The following is a 25354-nucleotide window of genomic DNA, read 5'->3' as shown; positions in this document are numbered from 1 at the left end:
ACATATTTCGAAGGCATTCGCATAAGAACAAGAGGGTGAACGTTGCTAACTCTTTCTGTCATGCATGCATTCTCTGTCACTTATTTAGAAAATGTAATTAGTTGAATTAATATATTAATTTTGTATTACGAATATTACAAGTAATTATTCTGTGACCTTACTAACAATAGTGTACTTACGTCATCAGTCAATGACTGCTTGTTTTAATAGTGTAAAAACAACAAATTACATTGACTACATAACAAGCAATTTATAAATGAAATTAATTTACGATTATGATGTATTAACGACGTCTTTAAATGAGTATTGTAAAAAAAAAAAAGTTAAATTTAATACAATATATTTCAATAATTTTAAAACAAATACTCAGTCTTGCTGTGTGATCCTGGCATAGAATGGTATCATAAGAATATAAGGGATAAGAGGGAACTTAATAGTCGGACATAGGAATGGACAGCAGTGCCCCTCTTAAAATATCACCAAAGCCTAACTGTGGTTGTCAGGGGGGAAAGGGATTGTTAGTAATGGAGACTAAAAATACCATTGCTAGCAATATACCAAACCAGGTCGACCTCCTCGCGGTTCTCCCTGGAAACTTTTATTGTTAATTCATGATGAATTCATCATGATGGGCTAACTGGCCTGTTTTTATTCTCATCTATCACCGTTCACTGGTGCTCCGCCAGCGTATCCCGTTAGCGCAGGCGGGGTTACCATACCATTTTCAACCATACAAAAAAAAACTGTGGTTGTCAACCCGCCTGCCAAGCGTGGCAATTACTGGCAAATCTCTCTTAGTGAGAGAAGCCTATGTTCAGCAGTGGACAGTTAACGGCTGATAAATAATAACAAACATTCCGTCTGGAGCTATAGCATTACAAAAATATATAATAATATTAGCCTTAAAATTGTGGTCTTTTGAACGATTTTTTATTAATAGTAATATATCTTTTTTACATATATAAAAACCGATTGCGTAATTACGCAAATGTTAAAAATAATTATGGATCAACGTAAACGTAATTTGACTAAGTGTTGATTCGACCAGACTTTATGATTTCCTAAAATACATAAATAAATAAGCAGTCCTTTACAAATTAAAAAAAAATAAAAAAACTTAAGTCTTTATTGTACACACCAGTTATAAGAATATGACAGAGGTAATCAAATGTACAAAGGCGAGCTTAACTCTAACAGAGTTTTCTTCCAGCAACACCCAAAGTGGAAAGGAGCGTCAATATCAGCGGGTAGAGCGGTGTACAATATTGTGACAATTTTTAAACAACCTAGACAAAATTAAATTAATTACATTATATTTAACTGTTTAAATACACATATACATAAATATATACCTACATATATAGATAAATATATAAATGTTTATAGAGATAGAAGATGCTCTTTAAGTCTACTTTTCAAAATATATAAAAAAAGAAAAATTGATTTATATGTAATTTTGTTTGATAATAATATCAATATGAGGATCAACATATAAAATACGTATATTTCTATACAAAACCTAGATCAAAAAAATTTGTAACGGTACACTGCACGTATTAGCGTAGTAATGGGTTAGGCTGGAAAATTTACGATTGGCGCGGACGGAGTCGCGGGAATGGCTAGTAGGTAAATAAAATGTTAATTATTAATACTGAAATCCAAGTGTCAGCGGCGAGCAAATGTGGTTTTTATGGTGGTTTATTATCGCGACACATTAACATTAATTTACATTTCCGATAGAAGTTATATAACCATTAAATACTTAAAACACTCACCCAGCGGATAAAGGTATCTAATAGGGCTGCCAACCTGATTGTCCTCAACTTTGTATTTCAAAATTAATTTTGTATTAAAAACAAAAACACCAACGATGACATGTAGATAATTAATTAAAAAAAAAAAACAATAATTACTGTGGCAGTAGGTAAAACAGCAGATTTAAGAATATTTAATGATTTTTTTTTTATTATTTACAGTGCCAAGAAATGGTGACAAGCTTGAGAAAAGGCTAGTGGACCAGCCTATTTAATGGAAATTGATAAAAATTAAGAACATCACAGAGACCACAGAATAGAACACAACAACGAACACAACTACGTTCCGTCAACTGTATCTATAATCTAAAACTACACTTTATATACTCAGAACTCGTTAAAATACTTGGTACTAGTATCAAACAATACGTAAGCAATAAGCGTAATGACTACACTTTAGTATCAGGTTTAACCACATTCCACTCTCATATTATTATTTTTACAAAAATATCTTCGTCACAAAATAAAGAAACAACGGGTGGCAACCCTGAGTTCGTTGCAAGCCCTGTGCGGGTTTCGTCTATTACGCCCTTATTAACATTACCTTTTTTGTTTACTTAGAAAGTTAGTAATAAAAAGCTATATGACTGATGTAAGGGTAGCATAATAAAACAGTAATTCTTTCGCATTTTATGACTACGCATGAATAAAATATCTGTACGGAACTATGAAGAACTATCTTAAAGAGTGCGCGTTGTACGCGCCTAATTTGCGTACGTCATAGATATTTTTTTTAATGGGTGAAAATGGTTTGGTATCCCCGCCTGCGCTAACGGGATACGCTGGCGGAGCACCAGTGAAGGGTGATCGATGAGAATGAAAACAGGCCAGTTAGACCATCATGATAAATTCATCAGGAATTAACCATGATAGTTTCCTGGGAGAACCGAGAGGAGGTCGACCTGGTTTGGTATATTGCTAGCAATGGGATTCTTAGTCTCCATTACTAACAATCCCTTTCCCCCCTACGTCATAGATTATAATTAAAAAAATATATACACAATACCAGTTTCATATAGGTATATAAAATAAATATGATCACGATTGTAATTCCTAATAGGGTAAACAGAGGCTTTTTGTCAAGTAATATGGTTATGGAGAGTTACACTCGACGTGCACACATTTCGCCGAGCATATTACAAATTCAAAAAGCAATGTAGCCAAGGGCGAGCCTACCGCCGTCACTCAAGTCAATTTATATTGGAATTACTCATAGTGATGCTTATTTACACTGTTTGTTATTTATATAAGCAACGGAAAATATCTAGGACAAACAAACCGTCTAAACTGCTAGGTAGGAGGAAGGGATTCCATTGCTAGCAATATACCCTGTCAGGTCGACCTCCTCGTAATCCCTTCTGGAAACCACCATGCTGAATTCCAGGTGTATATAAACATTATGATAAGCTGACTTCAATTGTGGCAAAACAAATTTTGATTTAACAACTAAAATACTTAACCGATTTCGATAGAATTCCTACGGAATCAATCTGTAAGTATACCCTTTCAGATAAAAAAAGAATTTTCCAAATCGGTTTACAACTGACAGAGTTATGACGTCACAAACAAAAAACACAACCGAATAGTGAATTTCCTTTTTCAAAGTCTGTTAAAAACTAAGCTCAAACAAGAACTATTATACGCTGTAAATGAAACGCCGAACAAGCTCCAAATGAACACACACACAAAGGGGAGATAAGCAATAATAACAATAATAAAATCGATACATCAATGTAGAGGGGTCGTAGTTTTGCAGTGTTATCACAGTTCTAACCTTTATTACTATCTCAGTAGGTCATAAAACATAAAAATAGGGCTACAATAAGAGTGGTCAGTGATTGAGATGGGCTGCAGTCTGTAGCAGTAACAGCTCCTATTAATTTCCGAGCGATGGGGAAAATTAAGGGCATTTATACCGTAGTGAATTGAAGTGTGGCAACGTTGGAATTGTCTGTCAATTATCAAAAACAATTGTCTTTATTTATTTTGAAGTGAACTATAGAGATTGGCCGTGTGGTCCCGGCATGGAATAGGCCACCCCTTCCTTTCCCATGGGTGTCGTGAGAGCCGACTAAGGGAGGGCGAGTGATGGGCAGCAGCGTCCCTCTTAAAACATCTCTAAAGTCTGACTGCGGTTGCTAATCCGCTTGCCAAGCAGGGCAACTATTGGACAAGGGGGAGAATTATGTTCAGCAATGGACTGTAAAGGCTGAAATGATGATGATGATGATGATGATGATGAAATTATAGATAACAAAAATATTAATGACAAGATATGAATATATTAAAAAAAAAGTAACAATACGTATTCAGCAATCGAACAATGATAACTAAAATTATAATCATTATTATCACAAAATAAGAAAGAAAAAAAAAACTAAAAAATAAAAAAGTGTGATTCCAATTTTCTCTCTCCTGAAAGGTTTTGTAAGTATAAAAAGCCCGCGACATACTGCGTTTGTCAAGTGGACTCAATGACTGAACGTAACACACCCTTTTCGATCACACCCATAGTGTTCCCAATAAGGAGTCTTTAACTTGACCGATACACTCATTCAGCCGAACCTGTCTCGTTTCCGCTCCGTTACGGCAAATAGATCTCGTATGAATAATATTAATACTCATAATGCGTATGCGCAATAAAACCGGACGAGGCCGTACACGTTGTTCAACCAAAATAGATGCGCGATAACAGTGTTTTTTTTTTTACCTGTACACGTGTATTTTAAAAGCTTTTAATACGCTCTACATTTTGGTGTACGGTGGTTGTACTATTGATTTTTATACTACGACAGTTCATTTTTTTTTAAGACGATAAGCGGTATATTTTTTTTTTATATAATTTATAATTTCTGAGTATTTTCTAGCTTTGAATCAATCGAAGTTCTTTTACAAATTACCCACTCACCCACCCGTGGAAATGACTCCACGATCCCCATGCGGTAGAACCGGTTTAATGGAATCGGTGTACGACTGTGCATTCATTATTCACATTAGTTGTAAGGAATGTATTAGATTATCTAATAAGTAGGAACTTGGATTTGTTTCATATTTGTAGAGTTGTAAATATGATTATGGAATTATAATAGTATAGTGTCATAGAGTTTAATGTGAGTATACTAATAATATTAAAATAAGATTAATTATATTTACCTCATTTAACTATTATTAATAAAAGGCATTTTACCTTTAAAATAAAATGTAAGTATATTGTACTTATATTTCTAATTATCGAGAAATTACTCGACATCGATAATTCTTGGCACGTTTTATCGATATATTATCTTGTTCGCGCGCCTCATCTTATCGTCCTCTCATTCCGAAATTATTATTACAACTGCGCGTCGATTGGCGGTCGCACGCATATTTAACGTATGTCCCATGTGTCAGTGTGGGGTTAATGTCCTGATGCGTTTTGTTACGACCACGTTGAATGTAAAGACGTAACTCCTGAAGTTCTAACTATAAATAAACATATAAGTTCTTCACTATACACAGGTAGGCACATGCTCCACCTAATTGGTTAAATTTGACATAAATTTATTGATGGTCCTGTCAATATCCTAAAGTTGTAGAAGCGCGTTTTGTTATATCACATCACTTAAGCAGAACTTTAAGTTTATAATATCTTACTAATATTATAAATGTGAAATTGAGTTTGTTACCTTATTAACAGCTTAAACAATTGCTACGAGATTTATATTGCATGGAGGACATATATGTTATTTTTTATCCCGGTCAATGATTGTATCCCAACCGTCACATAGTCACGACTAAATGCTAGTTAAAAATAAATAAACATGATAAATTTATATACATTTAAAATAGGTTAATCTCGTAGAAATTCACTTATCTTCTTTAGTTAGATATTTGTTGTTCCCGACGTTTCGGCCCAGTTTCAGCTATCGCGACGGACTAATGAATAAAATATTGATTTAATAATACCTACAGGGAATATATTCATGGAGTTTTTCATTCGATACCAAAAGCGAGACCTCCCGAATTTAGTTTTATTCGTTTATATTAATGTCTGCTCTACCATGAGTATGGTATAAAGCAGCGTTACTAGAAAACAAAAAAAAAAAACATTTATCAGGTCAGCTTATATATAGTTTTTTTTTAAAAGTAATAATGGAATGATAACCCCATCTGTGCTAGCGGTATATACTGGCGAGGCTCTAGTGAGAAATGATAGGGGAAGATGTAAGCAGGTCAGTTGGCCTATCATACCAAATTCGACAAGAATTAACTACGACGGTTTACAGAGAGAATCGCGTGAAGATCGACCTGGCATAATGTACTTTTGGCAATGAGGCAGTTAAACCCCCTTACTAACAAATTCCTTTCTTCCCTACAAATATAGTTAAGGAAGTATTTAGAGTGTAACAATTTTAAGATACTTAAATTTTATTAGCGTAAATGAGGTCACCGGGTACAATATTCGTCGGCCCATTTTGGATGCGAACTCTTCTAAATTGGCTCGAGTTTAGATGTGTTACAATACTTACTTTTAAACTTTCGCTTTTAGCACGTATCGTAATATGGTTTGTCTGTTTTTAATAGGAGCCCCATTCGGTACTTACAGAATTACGTAATAAAAACTTAAATTTGGTTAATAAAAACTTTTCTGTTTTTTATACTTATGTGAAAATGCGAAAACAAATATTTAATTGTAAAAAACATATTTACTCTACTGCTCTTAGACTTTATGATATTCTTTTTGTAACGTGATCCATAAATATACAAAGAATATATAATATAAATAAATGCATTTTCAATGTATTTAAAAGAGATAGGTATTATCTGATATCTATAGTTTTTTTGGACATTGAAGGCTGCGATATCACACATTCCAGTCGGATATCTATATATTCATTACGAGGGGGTTCTTTTCGATATTATATATTAGATAAAACATATGTATCATTGGGCCAATATATGTATAGATATTTTTTTTTGATGGGTGAAAATGGTATGGTAACTCCACCTGCGCTAACGGGATACGCTGGCAGAAGACCAGTGAAGGGTGATAGATGAGAATGAAAGCAGGCCAGTTAGCCCATCATGATGAATTCGTCAGGAATTAACCATGATAGTTTCCAGGGGGAACCGCGAGGACGTCGACCTGGTTGGGCATATTGCTAGCAATGGGATTCTCAGTCTCCATTACTAACAATCCCTTTCCCCCCTATGTATAGATATTGTAACTACAATAGATATTGCTACATATTACCCACCCTTAGTATTTAATATAACCTTATTCGTTTGATACTAAGCAACTGTCGTAAGCGTTTAACTAGTCAGATTCATTTTTCATCTTTCGTAAAATACTTCAAGTCAGGTCTCGGGTGTAGTAGAACAGCTTTTGAATAACAATATTTGTATTTGTTAATAAAGGTTTATTATAAACCTTTATTATTCCAGAATTCGAACAAACTGCGCGATATTTTTGCCGTCATAAACTTGTCAATTACTTCTATTTGTGATTATATCTAAACTGCGCGACCGTCATATCATTGATCGGGATAAAGTGACTTTTGTCCTCCTTCATACAAAATACTATGTGTATGATAAGTTTCATTATTTCTACATACATACATATATATCTGTTTACAGATGGGCAAAGCAAATACAGGGTTGTATATACTGTTACATATTTTTGCCCTAGCTCACAAATTAGGGTAACCTGTGCCTTGTAAGCCAATTTCTTCAAACACACAAGAACTAATACTATGTATTTGTACATGCAAAATGAACAATATTAAATTAAAATACAAACATAATAAACAGAATGAGATATAAATGTGATGTGATGTGATTTTAATAAAACTTGGTATACGGGTAGCTTAAATCTGTATATGAAGGACTTAACAATTTTAACTTAAAATTAGATGTATTATTACAAGCTTTTTTATTTAGCACGCGGGCAATATTTATTTTTAACATAATATGCGCGGAATACAACCGTGCTGGGAAGTCGACGCTGAATAATTAAACGGTAAGACTCTGGTATTTCCTGTGAATGATATTAAGGGAGCAGATTTGAAATAATATTTATACTTAACAAGAAATAATCTCATTTTATTTAGGCGTTATAAATAAAAGTATGTAGGTATGTTCGTATGTTGATGCAATCAATCCTCAACCGACTGGGATAAAATTTTCCATACACGTTTATTTTGGATGATAGTGCACGCGGGCAAGAATTAAAGCCAGAACAATACGGAATACAACCGTGAAGCAGTTGTGTTTGCATGGCTGTGTTTCGATTTGAAGGGTGGGATATGGCGTGAATTTACTGGGTACAGAGAAATGAGTCCTCAGGAATAGCAACGTATAGGGAGTATCGTGGGCGAAACAGTATACTCTGTTATGTCCATGGTACTGCTCATGTCTGTAAGCGACGGTTAACACTTCCCATCAGGTGGGCCGTCAGCTTGTTTGCCATGCTAAGTGCTATAAAAAAAAATACAGCTAGTTCTTCATATAACGATGGCAGCCTACAAATCCTTGACATCAGAGGACGTGATTATGAGAATTCTGCGTGCGTAGAATTCGATATGAACCGCAAAGATGTGAAGTTGTAGAATTTTTAAAAGTAACCGTTAGCTATATAAACTTATATTAGGCGGTCCAATCTGCGGATTTTCGAACAAACTTGTCAATTACTTCTATTTGTGATTATATTACATTCGAACTAAACTGCGCGACCGTCATATCATTGATCGGGATAAAGTGACTTTTGTCCTCCTTCATACAAAATACTATGTGTATGATAAGTTTCATTATTTCTACATACATACATATATATCTGTTACACCTGTCTCCCATTAGGGTAGGCAGAAACAATGGAACGCCAAATGCTTCTTCATTATTTCTTTATTGTACCTATATTCACTTATAGACATGAGATTATTTATATTTAATTATATTTCCTGTTTAATTTTATTTATATTTAAAATGTCAAGAGGAACTAACTCAATTTTCAACGGATTTCAAAAAGTTGGAGGTTTTCTTATTGGTTGTCTTTTTTGATTGTTTTCTCATCACTCCGCCAGTTGTTACCCTATTCGAAAAGTGTTTTTTAGCTGAAAGCATATACTAACAGATTGGTTCCACAGAAATTTGATCAAAATCGCTTCAGTACTTTAGTTTTTAAATAAAATCAACTAGTTATGCCACAATTGAATTCAGTTTCTCTGTGAAACACAATTTAATTATACTAAGATGCCATGAGGCAGTGGTGGCCATTCTGATTAGACCCAATATCTCATGTTCACTGACGAAACCCTGTGCAATCTATTAATTACACACTTCTTAAAATCTCCAATGAAACAACATAGTTCAGTACACAATTATGTAGTATTGTAGTGTTTTTTTTTTTTTATTTTATTAAAAGGGTAAAATATAAAACTAAAAATGATTCTTTGTAACTACTTACCATATTACGTGTGAGTCTGAGCATTTTCTGCTAGATTATCAAAATATTATATTTTTTTCCTTGCCACAATTGACTGAACTTAAATCGCGATCGACCTGTTACCTACCGCTGGTGTACATAAAAACTATGTGTCACTTTAATACTAATCTCCGAAACCGCTCTAATGATTTTATTAAAACTTTATAAATGTGTATTGTTAACTTTAACTTGAAAGATGGAATATTTTTTATTGCGGTAGCAAAAAATCGTTCCGGTAGGTGGCTGTAAAAATCAAAACAACGTTAGCTGGGTCAGTTCGTATAATGCTAACTTTTAGCCGCGATTTCGTCCATGCAACAGGGATAAAAAATAGTCTATAACCTCCAGACATATAGTACGAGTATATATTGTTTGCTCTGAGTGATGGATCTTTTTTAACCCTATAAGAAAAATGGATCCGATAGGTGGCGGTCAGGTGTAAAATAACGTTAACTGGGCCAGTTCCTATATTAGAATACTAGCTTTTACTCGCAACTTCATCCCCGGGATTGGGATATATTTTCTGGTCGGGATTAAAAATTGTGTATATTATTTATCCTATATAGTAGATGTACACCAAATTTCATAGCGACTGATTAAGCTGTTAAGGCGCTATAAGGTAACAAACAAACTCACTTTTACATTTAGAATTTTAGTATAGATTAGTAGTTGTTTCATATGTACATATACTATATATCTCTATTCTATAGACTCCACCACAAAGGAATTTATTATGGCACCCAGAATCAATTTTAATATGAAAGTAACAGTGGGTCGTTAACAACACCGATACTGTTTACATTTGTGTAATAGGAGAAACACTGCTTTGAAATTGGTTTACGCTCGTAATCTAGATTTAATTTCATCATTGCAAAACTGTACATGAGTATAATAATTCAAAATACATAGCTATATATAACATAATATAAAATCCAAAATACCTCACAGTTTGAAAACGAAGGTCTCTAACCAATGCATGTTGCAAGTAACAAAAAATTTATGAACGATAAAACTTTATTTTGTACCTACGGGCTTCAAGTCTTTTTTTTTAACGAATGATAATGGAATGGTAACCCTGTCTGCGCTCAAGTTAGGAAATGAACTAGTGAAGAGGGCTATGCTAGATATGCGACCGACATATTCTGAAAGAGAAGCAAGCTGAGGTGGCAATGGGCTGGTCACAAAACTCAAGAACCATCAACTGATGGGGAAGAAAGCTTCTTGAGTGGCGACCCTCTACGGGCAAACGCAATGTAGGACGACCCCCCACTAGATGGAGTGACAACCTCAAATACATTGCAAGGAGTCAGTGGATGCAGGTGACTTGGGACCGTTCCTTATGACAGTCTATGGGGGACGTCTATGTTCAGAACGGAAGAGAGGTATCAAATTCAAAATCATCTTTATTCAAATATACTTATTTCAAACACTTTTAAGTCATCATTTTTTTATGAATCTACTGCAGGGTTCGGCGAACTTTTGTACAAAGTCAGTCTTGATTCATTCTTCAGAGTGTATAGTTAAAATATAGATGTAATTTAACTAAGTAATAGTAATTAATAATGCTGATATAATTGGTTTAACCTTTAAAAAAAATACTACATTACAATCATATAGTGATAGCAGTTATTAATAGTCCGGTAAAGTCTGTCTTACATAGTAATAATAATCGGAATTGTTAGTTTAGACACCAATTAACAACTCGTTAAACGTTTAAACGATGGTCATTTAATAAATTCGATTATTATCTATAAGGTATTATAACTGACAGTCAACAGGTGTTTTGCAGTCCACGTTTATCTGTTAGTGAGTGAATTACATTCAATTAATTTAACACCGGCCGACATCAAAAACGTCATCAACATTTCATTATCCGTATTCTAATAAATTATTACTGATATAAACGGACGATTTGAACAAAACTTCCGTAGCTACTGTAAAAGGAATTTAATTATGACTACACATTATACAGTACATTTATATACGTAAATAATCATATGATCATCGTCATCAATATATTATATCAGCCCTTAACTGTTCTCTGCTGGATATAGGCCTTCCCCGCAAAGAGAGTTTTAGCTATAGTTGCCAACCGCATTTAGGCTACTACTGGCCAAACTTTGTAGCCATCCCTCGCCTATTCAGTTCCCTTAGTCATCTCTTAAGGAAAGAAATTGTCGACCCATTTTACGTCCGAACCATAAATAATCATTATCAATATAAAAAAATGAAAGTCAGTTTGTTACCTCTTGGTGCATAGATGGTTCAATCAAGCATTATTAGAGTACTCTCAGAGTATTAGAATTAGAGTACGATTTATTCAGATTTCAAATCAACCAACATACCTATATCGGAATTCCCGATAGTATAGTCACGAACTATGGCAATTATGGAAGCACCTGTTTCTCCAGTAGTCCCATAAATGCTATGGTCCTGTCAAATCCAAGTTAACATTAATTTTAGTTAGGGGTATGGTACATTACCAAATATGAGATTATTATATTTTTATGATAGCTTTTATAGCAGAACAATTATTAATACTACGTATTTATACATCCTTTTTACTTATTTAATAACTATGTTAATTATTATATTATTATGTTAATATTAATTAATAGCCTAATAACTATGCTTTTAAAAAAATGGCACATGAAACACTGCATCTAGAGATGTCGATCATCGTCCGAAATATCGGGCAGATACTCGAAAACTTATGCAACATCGATCATACGACGCTCGATTCGGAAATTGAGCGTGCTAGTCGCCGAGATTGCTTTTAAATCACATTACGGCCTGAATGCACCGCTGCATGCAGCAACGTCGCCGCTGACGCTGATAGCTATTTAATTATGGATATAATTCCAACCGCCCCTCATTCCCCGATATTGAAGTGACCACGGGAAGCTGTGGATTATTTTACATTATATCCTATCAGTTTATCGTCATGGCCAACGTTTGTGGCGTCATGTCAATCGATATTAGCAATCTTGTCATCGTTCATTTGGAAATTCGATATTATGAGAAGCAGTTGTTCGTTTCTGGAACATGTTCTCCGGATTTTATTTTTGTTAATATCTTTATGTGAATAATAAGCTTATTTCAACAATTATCATTAAAAGTATTGTCTCCAATACAGGTCCATTATGCAGAAAGATAAACGTCAAAAATTCTAATCTCTCTTTTTTTAGATTTATAATTACTTATATTAATAAACAAATACCTGTAATAGAACTACTAATGTAAATCTAAAAACTCGTAATAAAAAAAGTAATGTTAATGAAGGAGCATATTTTGATTTAAAACAGGATTACTACTACCAGTCATCTGCAGACAATATCAGTTTAATATTACAAACTAAAAATCTATTTATATTCTTTATTATATTCATATTGATGAAACAAATACAAAGCTATTTACATAACTCTAAATATTCATTACGGCCGTTAGCATTCATGTACCTTTATGGGATGGACTTACGTTTTATGTGAGACGACTACATTAGTCCCCTGTCTATTTATATTGGTGTCGGCGGTACAAAGGAACTACAGCATTAAACCGCTTCAAAAGAAAGACAAGATACAAAGCGAATAGATGAAGAAATAACAAAAATGATCACTGAAGCAATAAAATAACATTGCAATGAATAAAAGTTGTTAAAAGGGCACTGTAAAATACAGTCAAATAATGGAAATGGATAAAAAAATGAAACGGCCGCAGTGGGATTTAAAAAAAAAGCAACAAAAATTGTGTCCCCATGTAGGATACTGTTATTGAAAGCCACTCGCAAAAAAAATATCTCTATTGACAGATAAAGTGCGATGAAGTACACGATAATATAGATAACACAATTTCTATGAATATTGAAAAGACAAAACGTGAAGAGGCAACTTTTGAAGAAAACAATATAACGATCGGTGGTAATTATTGAAAGCGCTTAATAATAACCACCTACAGGTGACAATGAGCTTACATTTTCTTATGCAAAAAGCTATTAAAAGTAAAAACTGTAGATTCTTCCGAAGAATAAAATTTAGCTCAGTTTATAGGTCCGATTCCTTTAAAACAGCACTTGTGATCAAAAAATTTCGATCTTGTATTAAGAATGCCTAATTATGTTAATGTAACACAATAAATAGTTTAACAAACTAATCATACGATTATAATACTACAATTTTGAATATAACGAGAACATCACTGTTTCTGTAATATCTAGGTAGACAGATATAGATACTTCAATAAATATTTGTCACATATTTATTACGTGTTAACAATCTTTGTGCATAGCCACAAGATATAAATATAGTATATTTTTGCATAAATGCTTCTGTATAAGTTTGAACACTACATTATCAAATATCAAATAAACAGTCAATATTTTTAAAACATGATTATTTTATGATAATTAACAACAGAATTACGTAAATAGTCCGTAATGATATATACCTAAAATGTTGTTACAGATAACCAGTATATTAATAACAAAAATAATTGTTTTACAGATACAGATTTACGTAGATAAATAAATTAATCCAAATTACTGGAAATCAAAAACGATAAATGAATAAGTAAAAACATCAACACACAATGTGGAATCATACACGTGTGAGTTTTAAATGAGTTCAAGAACACGACGAGCAACTTTTTAGAAATGTTATTCTATAAAATTCTCGAACTTCTATCATTGTTAACGATTACAGTATGGTTTCAGACAAATTATAGGGGCCATAGAAACATTATTATTATTTGCTTACAATTAAAGAGGTTGTAGATGTAAAAAATAAACTGTCAATGCGACATCAGTAACTCCAATGATTTCCTTGAATAACTAGGTTTTGCTCTTACAAATATTGTTAATTAAACCATACATTGTCATTGAGTTAGATAAAGGTAATACGAAGAATGGATAAATAATTCAACGTATAGGTAATACCGGAAGACTGAGCACAAGGTGCCAAGCGCACCTGCCTTTTAACATTAAGACTAGACCTCTGCTTTTTAATAGTGTCGTAAACTAACAAGATAGGAATTCAGCTGATTCTAATGTATAATTCATAATGGTTTGTTAGAAACAGTAAAATCATTGCACACGACATTTAAAGTCCAACATAATAATGAATGCAAGAAAACAGGAAAATAAAATTGTTAAAAATGAAGGTGCGTAATAAAAGTATAAATATTAATAAGTAGTTACTTATGAAAAATATAATAAAAATTAATGTAGACCAGAAAGGCAAATATGTCAAGCAAATACATACATTGAAAACATTCCATGTATTGACAGAAAAAGAAACAACTCCTTGCTTCAATTGCTATGATGCTAACATGGCAAGTGAAGCAAGGAAGTGTAGATCAATTTATGTGGTATTTCTTTATGGTATTTACGCAGATTTTCCTGACGAATGACGCAAACATTCACGGTGGTCCTGGAAAATCTGTAGTATGAATGTGTCATAATTATTACTTTGTAGTTATGATTATTGGAAGTCATCTAGTAATTCCAACTAATAATTGTGACGCACTCACATTTGGATATGTATGCTGTAGAGAATTCATACATGAATTAGTCATAGATAACGTTCAAGATCTGACAGACTACTACAATGTGTAATATGCGGTAACGTGTTAATAAAATTGATACGCATACATCAATTGTCTGGGTTAACAGATGATTACACAAATCTTGTGATTCATATCAATTTCAGGGTTAAAGAAATATTGGTTTGCAATTTTAATGTATGCCAAATACATCGTAATCTTATGTGATTTATTTACAAGAACTATTTCGTTATCATTGTTAAGTAGCCTAAAACTCGTTTGTAGTAAAGGTACCTTTTTTCAAACGTTTTCTACAAAATTGTAAAAAAAACTTAGTTAAAATCGTCATAATGTAAAAAATGGAACCGCCTGCTTTACAATACAGTAAACACCCCTAACCCTGAGGGATACATCCATTGTTAAAATTTGGGAAAAAAAATACGTGGAGTTTTTTTTCATAAGTAACGTTCGTCTTTGTGCCATTATCGAAAAAAGCGCCAAAATTTTCCTTGGGCATCGCTTACCAGGGATTACTAAGGACTCATGGCGAGTAATGCATTATTGGGTTTTGGCCTCCATTACGTTGTTCCCACACGTATGCATGGTGTTTTAGGACCGAGGTCGGGATAATCACCTCGGTCGGTGGCGTAACATTACTTCTCATCGCCCGGCAGCGCCGCGGTCAGCTCCTCGCCGCTGGTGGCTCACTGCACATCCTGGGCATGGCTCACAGACACATCATTATACACTGTTGGTAGACACTGATCGAGTTATCACACAGCACAACACTATGTCACTGTCACACGGTGGCGGCGGGTCGCGAGACGGGCGTCGTGCGCTATCAACGCCGATGCATTGGCGGCAGTGTGCGGCCACGGCGCGGTCCCGGGCGCGCAACAGCTGACGGGAGGCGCAGTCCCCCGCCCCGCGCCGTGCCCCGGCCCGCGCGCGCAGCCGGTGCGTGCGCCACACCCCTCCTCCCCGGCCCCCACTCCACCTCTAATCCATTATTTACGGACGGCCGACCGGTTTCAGGCGCGCTCGTTCTGCCTGCCGCTTCACGACGATCGTTCAAATTTAATGCCCTTCCTATGTCCGGTCTCTAATGCGATAAGATTACGGTCATCGAGTTTAGGGATACACGAGGATCCAGAACATCTCTTTGTAGTAGGCAACAGTCGATCCAAACACCTTATAGACACACAAGTGCTTCAAGAGGCAAGGTATAATCAAGCAGATTACTTACGTAATTGAATTAACTGATATGACTAGTAACTTGGTGGATAAACATATGAGACATAGACAGGTATCGAAAGTACTAAAACTTAACACATATAATCTCTAAAATGTTACAAATACTATACTTGCGAGCAATAAGTTATACGTGCTTCAAGAAATGTTAAAGTAGAATTACAGAAAGAAATAATGAAGTACTGTTTAACAATATGATAACGTTGAGACAATTGATGTAGAGATACCGTCAAAAATGTGCTTCCATATAAAAGCTTTCACGGCTGACCCACGAATACAAGCTAACTTAATCTCGACATTTTATCTTATTTCCGTGGAAACAACATAAAATATAATCCTTATCTCCATTCTGAGAATATTCTGTACTTACTAATTTTTGTCCAGGAAATCCTTTAAACAATCTATCTGGGTATTCAGGATTGAAAAACTCGTAATCGTTAGGAACTCTTCCACATTATATTATTCGCTAATTATATTTTTTTTCACATTGCCATAAAATACCAATATTTGTTGAGCAAAAACAGCGAAAATAACAAAAGCGATGCGGGAGTGTTCTAAAGTCGCGTAATTAGGACAGTGTCAAAATATAATATCTCAGAAGACCACCACGTCGAATCAGGTCAGCTGACACAAGAGACTATAATCGTCGGTATCTAATTAAATGTGTATAAGACATTAGATACTGTAAAAAGATCAAACTACTCGAATGGGGGTCCAACACTGCCAGAGGGTTGTCTGCAGTGTTTCATTACGAAGTTCCCGGTAATATTAGCGCCAACCGAGCGAGTCCCAAGATGCCTACATTGGGATCCACTTTCGGACAGCCATAGAAATCACGTAGTTCGCGGAACTTTGTTACCTGTGGTGCGGCGGCAACGCAGCGCGCCAAGGTGAATGCTCGGGCCAAGGACGACCCAGAGCGGTGGGAGAGGGGAATATGCGTCCCCCGCGACCTCCATCGCCCCAAGGCTCGAGTAAAAACTCCGAACCTTCGAAGGCGGGCGGTGCAACCCAGCAAAAAAGGGCCCGACGGAACAAATACAAAACGTTCGAGTAGGAAAGAAAAAAAGGAATATAAATGTAAGGGGTCTCAGTTTGAACTACTCGAGTCTTTTTCTAATGGCTGATAGAAATATACGGTTCGCATGTCACCTGCGCCTTGCGCCTACGCAGACGGGTCACGCACCGCGTCTTCCTATGATGTAATAGACAAACGATAAAAAACGCCTAGCGGAAAAGGTGCGGAACCGGCTGTATCGACAATGGTTATGCTAACTATGAATAATTTCATATTTAAACGGTTTTTTTAGATTTTCAATTGTAAAATTAAAAGGTTCATACAATCAAAACATGCATCATCAAACGTGCATGTACTGTTATACGCAGTGCAACAGCTACACCTCCACCTGTTGATTCTCAAAACTTGCAATCCAATTTAAACCATACCACATTACATTATATAAATATTTGTCTTTCAACACTTCCAAAACACATTTGAGGCAGGTACAAAATGAAGTTTGATAGACTTATAAGACTGTTTCGATTTTTTATTAATCGATCCAGTTGTATGTATTGAGTTGCAGTTATGTGACTAGTCTATTGCCCGTGTTACATCACTGTTCATAAATAGAATCTCCTGGAGCCATACGTACTTACGTACATCGCGGGCAAGGAGGCGTAACACTCTGTACTCCTCTGGCTAATTGTAATCAACAAGAGAGAAAGGGACGCAGCAGTGTTACAGTTAAGCAGGAACTCTATTTATATGCAAATATAACCTCGGAGTCGACACCTGTTTGCGTATTCTCAACGCTCGCCGCTTTGCTTTGTGGCAATGGCAACACTGTCTCCGTAGTATCCTTTAGATTATGAAAAACAGAAATACTTTTGTACATCATGAAAATGAACTTTTATAGCAATATCAACCTTGTCGAGATGCGTTAAGGTTTATTGCTCGGATGTAATGATAGAAATATCAATGTTGTAAACGGTAGCTGTCGCTTCTCTCTTATTTTACTGACCATTTTTTTACTTTTTCGAGGTTTCACGAGATTCATTAGACAAAATTAATTTAGCCGAGCACGAGAAGGTGAATTTAAAATACTTTAGTTTTTTTTAAATTTCAATCGAATGTTTATTTTTAATTTTATCTAATTTCATTTTTCAAGTAAATAATCATAATTCTTGATTTCTGATTATTTTCAAATAATCTAAAAGGATATCATGAGGTTGTAGTATGTATGCAGTATGAGGATAAATCAAAGCGAGTCCGCTCAAAGGAATTATTGAAAATAGGCTGATAATGAAATTTAACGACCTGTACGTCTCCCTTCTTCTCTTCTTCTTCTCCCTGTAGTTTAAATTTCGTTATAGTATGTCTTGTCCAATTCAACCAAATCATCGTATATACGATAGTTGGATCCAAAATGTGATTCTTAATCATATTTCAGGTCAATAATAATTTATAAGACTAAAATTAAAGATTTTTTATTAAGTATACTATAATTATATTTATTTCTCTAACTAAAATTCCGTTTCGAATATTAACTACATGCTTACATTGCAACACGAGCAAAACTTGCTGTAACACTGGTAAGTATTATCAATTTCCCTTGCGGTTTCGCCGTCGGATCTTTCCATTACTGTCATATTTCGTCCCACTCACTCCGCCCTCCGAGGAGTTCTATGTTCAGTAAAGAGAAGAATTGGAGCGGGGTTCGCTGTCGGCTCGTTCATTTATCATACTCGGACGCTACTCTAGACTCTGAGTGCGTTTGTATGTACGTCTGCCTGCGCAAATATAGCCAGTTCTTTATTTTGTTATTCGTGTTATTGCTCGCGTCTGTAATGTTGATTATCTTGTGCAGTAGGTATACGGATGCATAAATTACTAATATTGCTATGTTAGGTAACTTTACATCTTTTGCAGACACGAGTGTAATATATATTATGTGACTCATGTGACACCGTTCATTATGTCCAAGGATATAAAGAAGATTTATTTAGCAAATTCGACCTTTAACCTTGCATTTGCCGTAGAAACAGTCGTTACGTCACATCTTCAGCTAAGATTATAGGTATGCTAATGGGACACATAACAAGTTGTGCCGCTATACACTATCCGTCAGCTTATCGTGTGAACGATCATAACGTGTGGAGCGGTGCGGCCGCGGGGCGACGTACGAACGTCCTTACTCGCCCTTTTGGACGATACCTCTTCTGACACACGACTCGACAATTCCTACAACCTCCTTGAACGTAATAATGTCATCTACAAATCTAGTACCAATATTCTCCTCAAAAATGAGGGTCAATATCATCGCATTATTATCATCTGTGTAATTGTTATCTTTATTTACATTCATATATGACATTGTGACTTTAATGAGGTTTATATTTTGAATTACTTTTTATATACGTGTGTACACAGTTGTCGTGCTACATGCAAATACAAGTTTACCTTTGTGTTCGAAGTAAAATCGTCGGTGTAAAGGTGTCGTATGTCTCAGAAGTAACATTTGTTGCAACGCTAATGACCGGCGGTTTATGACACATAATTACCTTTTAGACTGGCAATTATTTCGATTACAGTGTTTTCCACTTTAGTGCATGCTCGGTTTTGTTTTCAAAATTACTCTTTTAAAGATTTAATTATTTATAAGGAGTCGAATGCAATCATACAATTCATTAATTAACGAAATCTGATTTAGTCGTGTTTCAATAGGCGAGGATAGAACTTCAGATGAAGTGGCAGCGAGTGCTCGCCTCCGTCCGACCTGTAACGTAATAATAAAATCTTGCACTTTGATGTCAGTAACTAAGCGCACAAGCGGCGCAGTCAGGGTTCGAGAGGGTGGAAAATCACCCGCGGCGCTCCTTCCGAGACTCAGTATTTCAAAGTCAGCGAGGGAGCGTCGCGACGGACGGCGGCATTAAACTGGAGCGCGACGCCTCGCCTCTCTCTGACCTATAAACGCCGCCGCTACGCGCTCTTCACAGTCCACACTTCATATCCCGTAAATATTTTGTTACGCGCCTCTGTCGTACAATATTTATGGGATAGGGATCTTCGTCACGATTAAAATGCCATTTCTTTGCAATATTGAGAACGTTACTGGCTCACTTCAATTCCGTATGGATCTTTGCATATTTTACGATTCGAACGCTCGGGGCTGCATCAAAGGAATTCAAGAGGGTTTATTTCGAGATGCGTTTTTTTTCTCTTGTCACCTCTGTATTGATGTCATAAACAGTGAGATGCGAATAAACGTCGGCTTTATTACAACAAAAGCCGGTTTTCGCCCACACAACGCGTTAAATGTTAATTAAAGCGTCATTCTCAACTCTCGCCCTCTAGCCAGATACGAAATTTGAAGAATAATTTGTTTTAAACTAGATTTTATCTGTTATTGCTGCTACTGTAAAATTGCACAGTGGAACGTGTTTGTATTTAAATATAAAATAACATTTCGTGTGCCACCGAGGAAGTAGAAATTTACTTTCTTAGCTACGGACGTATGTCGGAATATAGATACGCATGTACGTAAATGTTCATTAAATTTTTATACTTCGACTAAACAGTTCGTTGTGCAATTGCAACTATGAAAATATTACTTGTCATACTGTCTTTTGCAATCGAGACCATTTCAAGATAAGTACATTCCAGAATACGTTCCGTTAACTATGGCTATTCTTCAGAATGTATCGTACAATAAACGCAATTTTGACGTTTTCTCATAATTATCGCAGTAGTAGAATGTACTTAGTACGAGCACAAATATTCATTTTAAGGCATAAACAATATTGGGAGCGTAGAAAAGAGCATACCGACAGGAAGGCGTCGACGAGACGACACTGCGGCGACAGCGACAATTTTCCAATCAATCGGCCAGTGGACCGGGCGGACTCGTGTCATTTGATATTACTGGTCATATTTATCTATGTATAACTAGTGTCATAGTACTAACATTTACCGTCAGATTGTTTAACGTGCGAGTAATTATTAAAATAGATAATCAGTAATCTTGGATATGATTGATTGTAGTGTATTTAAAGACTATCGGTTTCCCTTATAAAGTTTGATAGTTGGTACAACAGTTTTGCTCTGTGATAGAAGTTACTGTTCAGATATCGTCTGTACATACGCGTCATTAATATGAATAGTATAATACCTATTTGAGGAAATGAATTTTGCAGAATATAAAGAAGCAATAACAAACAAACCAGAAACAAAAACTGCGATTGATTAGATCTCCAGATGTAATTCAAACATATAAAAACAAATAGTTAAAATTGTTAAGAAACATAAAACATTAATGATCTGGTATTGAAAAGTATCAGTTACCAACAAAAACCATATTTCTTGTTTGTAATTCTCATTTATTGTAAACTAACGAAATCAACATATAAATTTAGATGAAGTGAAATATTATCTATCTAAATCTGTAATTATTAAGTCTATAAATGCTTTAAAAAGGTATCGAGTCAACCTAACATTAAAAGTCATAAATTAACACTTTTCTTAGTTCAAATACAGGTGATTGTTACCGTTTTAAAAATCTGGTTGAAGTTTTACCAAAAGTTTTTTTTTACATACAACACATAATTAACAATAATTAAAAATTAAAATAAGTAATCAAAATACAAAAACAATAATATATTTTTTCATACTAACAGGTTAACAGATTACAATCATAACAGAGATTTAGGCATACAATGTACAAGTACAAATTAAAGCAAAGTGCCTGGTCCGCAATCGTCGAGACTAGATTCATAAATTCTCTTTAGAAACAACTTGGATTAAAAAGTTTAATATTTATGGGATATTATGCAAATAGCGCACTCTATAGCAGGTGGGAATGACAAACAAAAGAGACTGTAATTTTAAAAAATATTTACTTCTTTATTCGCTGTTTGTGAATATTCAATTAATTGCTCAGTGACCGAATTCGGATGAGTTTATGTTACTATTGATACTAAAATAAAAGTTTCATTTGTTAATAAATAGTAATTATTGCATCAAAGTTCCTAAAAAAATATGTAACATAAGAAAATAATCGTATCGTTGGAAAATGAATCTAACAGTCGGAAATTTATTAAGGTAACGGTTATTAAGGTAAGCAGAACATTTGAACCATTATAATTCGGTACTTCAGGAAATAGTACACCGAGACGGAATACACACAAACAAAGCACTAGACAGGCAAGTTATTGAAAATACCCAATTTGTGAATTTCTCTTTTCAATTTAATATTTGCTAGGATGATTATTTGAAATCATTTTAAAATTTAAACCTCGCATTCTTGTTAAAAAATTAAATTTTTATCCTAACAAAATTAATGATTAAATTTTCACAACAAAATAGATACTAATAATAAAGAAATTGTCGACAAAATTATAAAAATCTATGCAGAAATTTTCAATTTACAAGGAAAATTGTTTAGTGATCGGATAATATAATTTCCGCCATTAAATACTGTAACTAATCATAAAAATTTAGACGGTCATTAAATTTTGTTATAATTTCGACTTGCGAAATGTATATTGTACACAAGGTTTTCGATAAAAAATATGCAGACAGCATCAAATTAACTATCAACTTTACGCATAAATCTGTTGTGAATTCTAAATTGAATTAAATAGTAGTAAACACATTTGTTTCACTTATGTATAAGGGCTCGACCGCAGGTTAAAATTTCGCCTAAGCCAGCTTCTGTTACCCTGGCGGCAAAAACGTTGTTCGCGCCGTCTCTTTTATCCCTACCCCTCCTTGTTCAGAGGGGTGGATAAGCGGATGGATTTAAGTACACGTATAGCTCCGTGCTTTATAACAGTACAATCGTTTATAAGAAGTACAAGAAATATCACTTTTTCCATTTACAGGTAAGGAAATAAAAAATAAACGTTAGGACCGTTTCTACAAAGCGGTCCATGTATTGAAAGTAAAATTGGTGTATTAATTAAAAGAGGAATTTCAGAAATGTTTAGTTTAAGTTGATTGGAATTAAACGCGTTCAACTTGAACGATTTAAATTTAATGTAATTTTTGCATTTAATTTTGCTACTTTACTAAAGTAATTAGTACCTATTTATGCATCATTTTCTTCTTTAAATTTGTCAATAGATAGAAATAACTTATTTATAGAAATAATTTTTTTAATGAAGAGCAAAGTATGTATGTTAAATCGAAATAAATTTTATTTTTTAATACGTAATGTTTAAAATATCTTAAAATATGTTGTAAGATCAAAGGTTTACTATTTTTATTAACATTAAAGTGTGCTTATCCGCTTATATGGGCGGTAAAGCTTTCATTAACTGCAGTCGAGTGCTATATACACTACCAATAGATGTAGTATAACGGGAAGAGCTCGCCAAAGCTGCGGGTTCAACGATGCACCGCCGGAAATGTTTCATCCAATGCCCTATTTATAGTTACGTTTGTATACTATACTATGTTAGGAACCCGCGGTATTTTATAGGAAAAATTAAGATAGTCTAGATATAAGACAACGTTGACTATTTTATTGTTATTTCTATATTATTTGAATGATTCGCTGTATTTTTATCTTTTGTATGCGTAAAATTTTCATTCAACGTGATTTTTAGGAAAATACACTGTTAAAGCTATCTAAAATCGAGTGCTTATAAAAGATTGGTATAACCGTTTTCACGACAATTTTCTAAGAAAACTATATTGTTTTTGTTATTTTTAAAACAATTATATAACACATAATTTTAAAGTAAAAATATTTAAATTGATAAAAAAAATATTTTCAATAAATAGATATAATTACAATGATTATAACTACGAAATAACAAGTATACAGAATTTTGAATTCTGTGATGAGAGACTTGAATTTCCTTTGAAGGTTTGACGCAATAATGGTGTCCAATGACACCATACCATAATATTTAAAGTGTAATTTAAAAACACAAGCGTGAAAAGATGTTTTTTTTTTCTTTTCAATAGAACCCTTTCGAGAGATATCCAATTATAAATATTTAAAGTGTATAAATGCGGTTGTGACGTGGGGGACTGTAATTCAATTCAACCGGTGTACAATTTCTTATTGACATATCCATTAGGTAACCAGGCATTCCTGTTCTATAGTTACGTATAATGTCGAGCTGTTTATTGCAGCTTTGTCCGCGGAAACTAGAGTTTCTTTCGTTACAATCTCAACTTTTTATAAAAATATATAAATACTCAACTTTTTATGTCACAAGCCTGAATTTGAATTATCAATTTTTCAGTTCAAAATTCACTGACCTCTCTTTCTTCCACAATATATAAAATTGGGTACTGAAATAAGTTTATTACCCTAAAACAATTTAGGAAAATTTTAATTCTTTTATTTCAGAAAGTCAAGCTAATATTGTATTTGCGTAGAAATATAACTAATGAGCTTAGGAAATCCTCACTGTAACAAAATACTTTAGAAGGTAAAAAATGTGTTGATTTAAATTTATAATTTCCGAGACTCTGTCTTACCAACAGACGAGTTCGACATCCAAGTTTTTCTAAGCAAAAAATGAACCGCGTGAACCGCACATTAAACACAATGGTTTACTCTTAAAAGCGCAGCCAGCCATTTCAAACCTCCAGTTAAAAAGTTAACGACAATCCAAACTGAAATTGAACTCGGCTAAGAGTAAAATGATACATTTGCGTTCCATACATGTGCAGAAGTTGGTATTTCGTACGTAATGCTCGCCGACGCTGCCAGCTGAGAGATGTGATTAACCTTTACGGGTGTATGACTGTCTGCGTATTTCGGGGCTCGTCACTTGCATATTCAACAAGTTATCGACGAATTACAATTCACCGGCCGAATATCCGTTTCCGTTTAATTCCGCGATGTCTTTATAAGTATCATTCGTTGTAATTGTAATGTACGCAACTAATATATTTGAATTTTTTGTTGAAAGTAAAAGTGAGAGGATGTACATTTTAATGCAACTATTATTAGTTATAAATTGTTTATACACAGTGTCTAGTAAAGGAAGTCGTGGCGTATGTCTGTCCGTATGTAGATATACACGCACAGGATTGAGCATGCATGTGGTATTTTGATGGGTGAAAATGGTACGGTAACCCCGCCTGCTCTAACGGGATACGCTGGCGGAGCACCAGTGAACGGTGATAGATGAGAATGAAAACAGGCCAGTTAGACCATCATGATGAATTCGTCAGGAATTAAACATGATTGTTTACAGGGAGAACCGCGAGGACGTCGACCTGATTGGGTATATTGCTAGCAATGGGATTCTCAGTCTCCATTATTAGCAATCC

General features: G+C 34.5%; 1 protein-coding gene across 4 annotated transcripts in view; it reads right to left on the bottom strand.

The window, feature by feature from the left end:
- LOC113523460 (zinc finger protein jing homolog) overlaps positions 1 to 25354 on the bottom strand; it is a 173707-nt gene that overhangs the window by 37534 nt on the left and 110819 nt on the right. The window contains exon 1 of one of the 4 annotated variants that reach the window (XM_052895699.1): positions 15443 to 15701. The exons of 2 other annotated variants lie outside the window; for them this stretch is intronic. In XM_052895699.1, the coding sequence (XP_052751659.1) occupies positions 15443 to 15462 (20 nt within the window). In that variant the 5' untranslated portion in view covers positions 15463 to 15701. Of the gene's footprint in view, positions 1 to 15332; positions 15702 to 25354 lie in introns of those variants that run through there. One more of the 4 variants, XM_052895701.1, reaches the window with a different exon arrangement.

The sequence above is a fragment of the Galleria mellonella genome, unplaced genomic scaffold (genome assembly GCF_026898425.1).
Source record: "Galleria mellonella isolate WM207_F2 unplaced genomic scaffold, CSIRO_AGI_GalMel_v1 utg300, whole genome shotgun sequence".
Classification (NCBI taxonomy): domain Eukaryota; kingdom Metazoa; phylum Arthropoda; class Insecta; order Lepidoptera; family Pyralidae; genus Galleria; species Galleria mellonella.
The sequence above is the reverse complement of the archived record's forward strand: the minus strand, read 5'-3'. Positions and strand labels throughout refer to the sequence as shown.